Genomic DNA, 8,229 nt, shown 5'->3' with positions numbered 1-8,229 from the left:
TTTTGCTTTTTCTTCTTAAAAAAAAAATTATAATCTTGTTATAATATAATTTTAATATGTATTTGAGATGTAATACATATTCATCTATGTATATGAAAATCTTTTATCATTATTATTATGTTTTATTTATGAATTAAATACAATATATAAGTTGTTTAAAACGTAGAGTCTATTATTTAAAAATATAATAATAAAAAATATATTAAAAAATATGATATCAAGATAGATAAATTAGTATAACATTTAAAAAACACTAAAAACTAAATTAAACAAAACCAACTAAGATAGTAAATATCATTCAAACCAAAATTACACCCCTATGTAAAACTTTCTCTTATAAACAAAAATAAATAAATAAATTTTAAAGTTAAAAAAATAAATAAATTAAAAGAGTATATTTTTGTAAAAAAGAAAAGAGAGAGAGAGATTCCCCTTTAGAAATCTACTACTTCGCCGTCAAGTTCTAGTGTTGCACACACCTCCAAAACCCTAAATCATATACTCCAGCGAATTCGAACTTTTAGGGTTTAGTTCTCCGTAATTCGATTATCTCCATCATCTCAACTCTTCTACTCTACAATGGCTGCAAATGGAGTCCCCCCTACTGCTCTTGATAAAGAACAGGCAGGTATTCTTTCCCTTTCTCCGTTTGATTTTTGTCTGTCTTTATGATTTGCTCGAAAATTGATCCCCGTTTTCATTCAAAGTTTGATTTTTTATTGTTTGGTATTATTTTTATTATTCCTTGCTTGATTTTTTTGGAAGTGTTTGAATAATTGATTTGGTAATGGTAATTGTGCAGATATTTGGAATGGCTGAAAAAGAGATGGAGTATAGAGTCGAATTGTTCAACAAGTAGGTTTCCTTCAACTTCTCTTCACACAAATTTCATTAGCCTTTTTCATTTTTTTAGAAATTAGATTTTTTTTGCTATTGGTAGTTTGGTACTAGTTAGAATGTTTATATTTATCTTGTTATATGTTTGCTCTGTGATTTTTGTGACAAGTATAATTAAAGTTTGTTGTTGGCATGATAATTGATTTGGCTTACACTTTTTTGTTTTTACTATTCAGGATGACCCAGACCTGTTTCAACAAGTGTGTTGACAATAAGTAAGAAAAAACTTTTTTTCATTTTCATCAACTGTTTAAGAAATCGTCATGTTTGATATGTTTTGAAGGTCTTTCAGTGAAATTGGAGACTAGTTTCTTATTCAGTCGAAGGTTTATCTGTTGTGGATGATATAATGATATGTTTGTAACGTTATGTTCTCAGGTACAAGGAGTCTGAGCTAAATATGGGTGAAAATAGTTGCATTGATCGCTGTGTTTCCAAATACTGGCATGTAAGATGTTCTTATGTCTTTGTTTGGATTCAATGTGTCACTATCAAGTGTTTTTTTGTGTCTATTTCAGCTATTAGCTATTTTATTAGTATCTGTTTTTTTGTTTCTTTCCAAATCCAGTATTTGATTGTTCGTTTCTACTGTTGAGACAGTTTCTCAAATGTTTAAAAATGCAATCTTAGTTGGATTTACTTTCGGTTAAAAATGTGTGTTATTTTTATAATTTTTACTATTTATTGCATTAATTATGTGATAAGTGCAAAGCAATGGATCATAGAAGTTGTGATCGGACTATGGTTTTTGAAGATGCAATCTTGGTTGGGTTTATAATCTGTTAAATAGGGTGCTCTTTATTTCTACCATTTATTGCTTTGATAGTGTGATGATGCAATGCAAATAAATGAGTCATAGAAGTTCTGATTATCTGAATATGGTTTTTACACATGAATTCATGGAAAGTGCGCATGTTAACCATAATCATTGTCTTGTTGTCTAAAGTAGAGTTGTTTTGTGTTGCCAGGTGACTAATCTAGTTGGTCAGCTGCTTGGTACTGGGAAGCCTCAATGATCCAAGTGTATTATATTGGCGTCTATTTTACGATTTGATCTGTCTGAGCTAGGACTGCAATATTAGTAGTTGCAGCCTGAGGAGATTTAATATTTTGCAAGATCTTTATTTTTTTTCCATGACTATGTTGAGGTCAGGCTATTTTGTTAAGAAAGAGTTTGAATACTTATGAGCTTGATGTAGCTCACATAAAACATTAGAATAATTTACTCATTTATAATTTAGTTCATTCTTCAGGTTTTACCCTTAGTTTATGTTATTCTGTCAACACTTTATGTTATTCATTTATACTTCTCTGTGTAATGATGTATTTTGAGTTCGGATATGGCAGCTAAATAAATCATAGATTCTATAATAAACATAAATGAATAAAGATGGACTTTACCATCATGAATAAAATTTGATAGGCTTAGAGAACCCTCTCCAGAGTGAAAAACCGAATCTCCAACCACAAAACACATCATCTGGCATCTACTCATCCACACTGCTTCAAAAAGTTATAAAGCATAGACAGAACCCAGGTGAATATAATGATGTGTGTTAGTGATGTAGGATGTCAATATCTTCTATCAAAAGTGACAGTGCTACATATATCACAGATGAATCTAACAATGTGTTAGTGATGTATTGATGTCAATATCTTTAATCTAAAGTCATGGCGTTACATATATAACGTCAACTATAATTTGGAAGTGTTAGAATGTAACAATGTGTTAGTGAAACGCTTGAACCCACCTTTCAGGTTACAAAACACATCAAACATCAATTTGTACTCACTCATGCAAAAAGCTATTAAGTATTAGACATGGACCCTAAATACTATACTTACACTATTACGTCAACCCAAATATAATTTCAAATTGCTGAATGTTCCAATATGTGCTAGTGGTAGTATTGATATTTGTATTTTCAATGTAAATTGACGGTATAACATATGCAAATGAACCACCGAATAAATTTGTTGATTCACACTAACCAACACATCTTCAATCCTTCCTTTGTTTTGATATAATGTTGTCGGGTAAAAATTCTAACTCGGCAGTTTTTAGTTGGTCCAAGGGAAACCACCCCAGTCATCCGTCTCCTACCCTAGTTCCTATCATCTATTCCCCCCAAAATGAATCAATATTATAAAACAAAACTTGAGTTTGAAAAATACAATGATTAAAAATTGCTTTTTCATTGGCCCATTTAGTTTGAATTTAGAGGTAAGTCCTCACAAAACACATTGAAGATGGTAAATAAAAATTGTGATGGGAGTAAAGGAATGATCCAAATGGTAACATAGTTTTCTCTTGTACATCACATAAGAAATAGAGAAGGGAATATTTTGACATACAAAGAGATGATTATGTTATTTTAACCCCTCTCATAGTAGGCTGTAACTTTTTCTTTAAAATGCAAACAAATATCTATCTTTAGGTAACATAAGATTTTATGAAATCCGATAACTTATTATGATTATGGTAAGAAAGACAGTTTTTATTTTATTTTATGGTCAGGTGGAGACATTCTCCCATATAGATATAGTAGCATTATTACTTTCCTTTTGGGAATCAAGTTTAATAGTACACTTGGATCACATTACCTCATGATGGCATATTGAATGGGGCCACCTATCCATTCAATGAAACGACTCTAAATACATCATTTTGTCAATAGTCAACCATGCCAACGAGACAATTATGAAATACCAAAAGATAAAATGCAATTTATTGCTATTCACACTTCAATTGGTTGTTAGCAGACAATGATGTTCTATGATTGTTATGAGCTTGCAAGGCTTTCACCTATGCAGCAGATATGATGAAGAATGACATACTATTGTTGGTTACCCACTTTGTGCACTTAATGTTTAGACCCTTCCAGCTGGAGAGATTGGAGGATAAGCAACATAACTTGCAGGAATGTCCTCAGATTTACCATGAACCATTTTTGAATCATCTGTTTGAACCAATTGAGATTGCCTCCTATTTGTTCCCTCAATGGAGTTTCTTGATCCAGAAACTTCACAAGGGAGCTTGCCATCCAACATTGCTATGCAGATTGAAAACGCTTGCAAGGGTGAAAGTGATGAACCAAAAGCTACTGAATATGCTCCAGCTTCAAAATTTGAAAAACTGAAAACAGGACGGTTATCTTGACATTGGTCATTTCCCTGTATTAAGCATTTATGGTAAAAAAACTTCAGCAATCAATTATCTACCGGCTAACCAACTAAGATTAGTTTGCAATATGATAACAAAATTAAATTAATCAATGAAGAAATACCTGGAAGAAAAGCTCATATTGATCTGCGAAATAAGCTTCTGATGCTGATTTTCTGCATGTTTGATTATTGTTTGCAAGAATTTTTAGTTTACAAGCCAAATCCCAACCACCACAATCACAGGATCCACCAGTTTTCCAGCGCTCAATCAGCGATGAAGGTCCACCATCACTTGGAAGACTATGAACCCCACTTGGAAGCACCACTGTCACCTGTAATAGATCTTGACATTCATTCTGGCAACTATTCTGATACGCATAATTGACAGCTTTAGGTGATTTGACAGCTATGGCAGCAAGCTCATCATTTGGCTGATAGTCAGTCACCTGAGCATCTCCTTGCTTTAGCTTTACAGAAAACAAAACAAATTCTTTTGTGATAGACTCCACACGATTCTGACTATTTGAATCATGATAGTGCATATCAGAAAGCTTCATTTGGGCAATGACATGGCGAACATAATCAGGACCTTTGCTTTTTTCGTTGTGATTCGTCCGACTGCCATTCTTCTTTATAATCTCCTTAAAGGTGTAAAAAGTATAGATACAGTTGCATTCATCTTTTTTTAATACAGTGGATCTCTTCACTGTGGCAGCAAGAATGTTGCTATTGTTGCCAGCAGCAAATGTAAAAAAGGGCTGACCATTCTTCATGGAAATTCTCAGTACAGATTGAGATGTTGATGGCATATGCGCCTCTTCACTCGACGATTCTACAGTGTTAGCTGTGGAACAACCAAACCTCCCGTCCTTGTCCAATTCTTTTGCTGGCAGTATAGTGGAACATGTTCCATTCCCTGACCTACAGTTCTTATTTGTTGACACTGTTTCTTTTTGAAATAAATTCATGGAGTGATGGGAGTTTGCTGCCTTTGGTTTCAGCAGTGGGTCCAGTAATCTCCTTAAAGGGCTGGACCTGCCTTTACCGGCAGCACCTGATTTGTTCCCTGATATGTTTGACCCAGCACTACCTCTCGCATTTTCTGAATCTTTTTGAGATAAATCCAAGGAATGATGGCAGTTTGCTGCCTTTGGTTTCACTAGTGGATCAAGGAATCTCCTCAAAGGGCTGGCCCTGCTTTTGCTGGAACTTCTAGGTTTATCACTGCTGTCTGGAATGTTTGAGCTAGCATAACCTCTCACATTTTCTGAACTAGGTTTATGTGTTGCAATGGTGCTCTGGTGTGGCACATGTGCAACCTCCTTACACCCAGAAACTTTATTTGTGAATCCCATGCTGAAGCTTAATCGGCGAAAAGGTGAAGAGCTTCTTGGTTTTTCAGTAGTTACTTTCTGATCGGTAGTTACTTTCTGATCTACTTCTCTACGAGGTCCATTTGCAGATGAAGATCCAGCAATGCTGGGTTTTCTTTCCTCGGCCTTTCTTGATCTGTCTGGGCTCATTCCCATTCTGCCTGGTACAGGTACTGAAAAAGTAGAAACAGGAATTTTGAAACTTTCTGAATCTAAGGAACTGGACGGTGACTCTTTAGGCTGAGAATGACTTTGACTAAGTTCATCTGCCAAAGAACAGGATTTTGAAACATTGCAACTCATATATGTACGGGAGGGTTCCTTAGGATTTACTAAATTTCTTTTTTGACTATGGCTTCCTAACTTCTGATCCAAGGTTGTTCCCTTATCAGAAGCTCCACAATGATTGTTTTTTTGAGGAATGTCTCTAGGTAAAATAAGAACAATTGGTTTGCTTTTCCCAAGCATATCATGTGCATTAATATCACCATTTTGTTCTCTAGGTAAATTCTCCCTTTTCTTTTCCATTTGATCATCTCGTGTGCTCATTTCCAACCTATCACATCCTTTCAGTATGCTAGTAGGATGGTTTCGGGAAAGATGATCAACAGTTCGAACATTTCTTCTCTGTATGTCAAAACTACTGTGGGTACCTCTAAGATTCAGACGATTTCCAAAATTTTCTGCAGAGGACCTAACAGCTATAGAACTGTCTTGTTTTATAGAAGCAATAGAGTGAGATTGCACTGACGGAGGGATTATCCTTAGATGAGGAGACCAATTCAGACCCCTTCTAGAATTACCAGATAATTCCTCCGGGCGAATAGATGACGATGTATTACTAGAAGATGTTGAGCTCTGACTACTCCTGTGGGGTACATGTTTATGGCTGTACTGCCAATGCTCTAGACTGGCCCAATCAAGGACCCCGACATTCAAAACTTTCTCGGGAACTTTTTCTCCCCTCTCCAAATAACCTGGTAAACTTGACATGTGCATAACAAGCTCATCTTCACCATTTTCCCTTCTACAGGTTGTTTGCTTGGTAATCTTGCTATTAAGATCAGCATACGGCAGAGATGACTTCTCTGGTTTGAACCCGTCAATAAGTTTATTACTCATGCTGGTGGATAGTATTCAGGATTCAGTTCTAACCTGAGATCAATTGGATAAACATTCCAAGCACCTGCTTTGAAAACACCTCTTTGCCTCTCACAGAAACTTCCCTCGGGAAAATATCACCGCTTGGATTTTCCAGCTGCAAAACTGAATTACAATTACAAATCAAACTTCCAAAACCAAAGGGGTATCTTCTATTAACCGCATTAAACAAATGCAAAACTAACAGTATTATGTAATTCCGTTGTAATTTCGTAATAATAACCCGGAGTTAGATTTATCAGACCAACTACAAAATCATGTTAAAGAGAAAATAAACCTGCAATGACGATTAATTTGGTCGGCCGCAGCGACAAATGACCGCAGCGACAAATGAGAATATCCAATCCAGTTAATCTCAATGAAACTAGTAAGTATAGTGGCGAGAATTTATAAAACTGATTTTTTTTCAGTAAAGAGAGCATAATCATAATAATCATAAGCCTTCAGGGTAAAAATTGTATCACAAAACTCAAGTGTCACTATATGTGGAGCGTTTCTACTTTGAATGGGTGTTCCTAATAAATCTCATAACAAAGATTAGCACAAAAATTAATACTTTACGTTGGATTATGAATTAACGCAAAAAATAAAGAAAAAGAAAATGTCAAAACTGAAATCACATAACATAAGCAAAAATTGCGGAAGCTTAAAAACATATGCAATTTCAAAAAAATCAATTAACGATAATTTGCATCATTATCATCATGCAACTGCAGCAACAACAACAAAAAATTGCCAAAAATAACGGAACAGTCTCAACGGCATTTACACTGGAATCTAAAGAAAATAACGGATAATTAAGGCCTTGTTTGGAGTTTTCTAAAAAAAAAAAGCACTTTTTCTTTAAAATCTTGCTAATCGATTTATGTATATACTAAAATTGAGCATTGGATTAGAAGATGAATCTAAATGCGAAAGTTTGAAGGTAGAGAATGGTTACCGGAGAAGCGAGAAATGAAAGGAATGAGTGTCGGTGCCGTCGTTTGTTGGAAAACGACGTCGTAACAGAGTGAAGTGTAAAACGAGCCACACCAAAACGCAAACGCGGCAATGTCGTCTTCGAGTGTTACTATTTCTGAGCACTGTAACTGTGCCTGCTATGAAGTGTGAAGAGTCAATGAAGCTTGGTTTTGTGGGGCCTACTGTTTTCATCCAACGGTTGGAATCAGGGGTAGATAATATGATCGTACGGTGACGATTTATTGGGCTTTATGTTGGCCCCATTTGTGTGATTCTGGGCCATTATTGGGCCTGTTGTCGTTTTGTGGGTTCTTTTTAGTCATCGTCGTGTTCAGATACTGAACACAAACAAACAACTAGGAGTATATGCGTGTTCACTTTTATCTCTTTCTTTGTCATCATCTCATTATGATGAACTTATACGGCTTTCTACATTGTCAAAGTTGGTTTCAACTTTTTTTATCAACAAAAAGGTTTATTCATTGATCTTTTGATTTGAAATAAAGTAAAATACAAATAATGATATTTCAATTCCACTTTCTAAAGAGTTATTTGCAACTTACACTTGTGGCTTTGTTAAGCTGATTATGACGTGTGTTTGGTTAGATTTTGCGTACAGGCTAAAACAGTTCTTTCGAAGTCTTTGATCCTATTACGTAGAAGGAGGGTTTTT

General features: G+C 34.9%; 2 protein-coding genes across 3 annotated transcripts; one reads left to right on the top strand and one right to left on the bottom strand.

Moving 5' to 3' along the window:
• The first annotated feature begins 417 nt into the window (after positions 1-417).
• Positions 418-2,162, top strand: LOC127087213 (mitochondrial import inner membrane translocase subunit TIM10). The gene is made up of 5 exons (XM_051028074.1): positions 418-624; positions 803-855; positions 1,074-1,112; positions 1,276-1,345; positions 1,866-2,162. The coding sequence occupies exons 1-5, from the start codon at positions 580-582 to the stop codon at positions 1,911-1,913; spliced, it is 255 nt and encodes an 84-aa protein (XP_050884031.1). The 5' UTR covers positions 418-579; the 3' UTR covers positions 1,914-2,162.
• A 1,272-nt stretch (positions 2,163-3,434) lies between these two features.
• On the bottom strand, positions 3,435-7,887 carry LOC127087212 (uncharacterized). Of its 2 annotated transcripts, none has more exons than XM_051028073.1 (3): positions 7,537-7,887; positions 4,185-6,693; positions 3,435-4,071 (listed from the first exon to the last, which is right to left on the bottom strand). In XM_051028073.1, exons 2-3 carry the CDS (start codon positions 6,555-6,557, stop codon positions 3,769-3,771), a joined length of 2,676 nt encoding a protein of 891 aa, XP_050884030.1. In that variant the 5' UTR covers positions 6,558-6,693; positions 7,537-7,887; the 3' UTR covers positions 3,435-3,768. The 2 variants fall into 2 exon arrangements, with proteins under 2 accessions (XP_050884030.1, XP_050884029.1); XM_051028072.1 differs by having other exon boundaries at positions 4,185-6,701; positions 7,537-7,886.
• Positions 7,888-8,229: the final 342 nt, after the last annotated feature.

The sequence above is a fragment of the Lathyrus oleraceus genome, chromosome 5 (assembly GCF_024323335.1).
Source record: "Lathyrus oleraceus cultivar Zhongwan6 chromosome 5, CAAS_Psat_ZW6_1.0, whole genome shotgun sequence".
Lineage (NCBI taxonomy): Eukaryota > Viridiplantae > Streptophyta > Magnoliopsida > Fabales > Fabaceae > Lathyrus > Lathyrus oleraceus.
The sequence above is the reverse complement of the archived record's forward strand: the minus strand, read 5'-3'. Positions and strand labels throughout refer to the sequence as shown.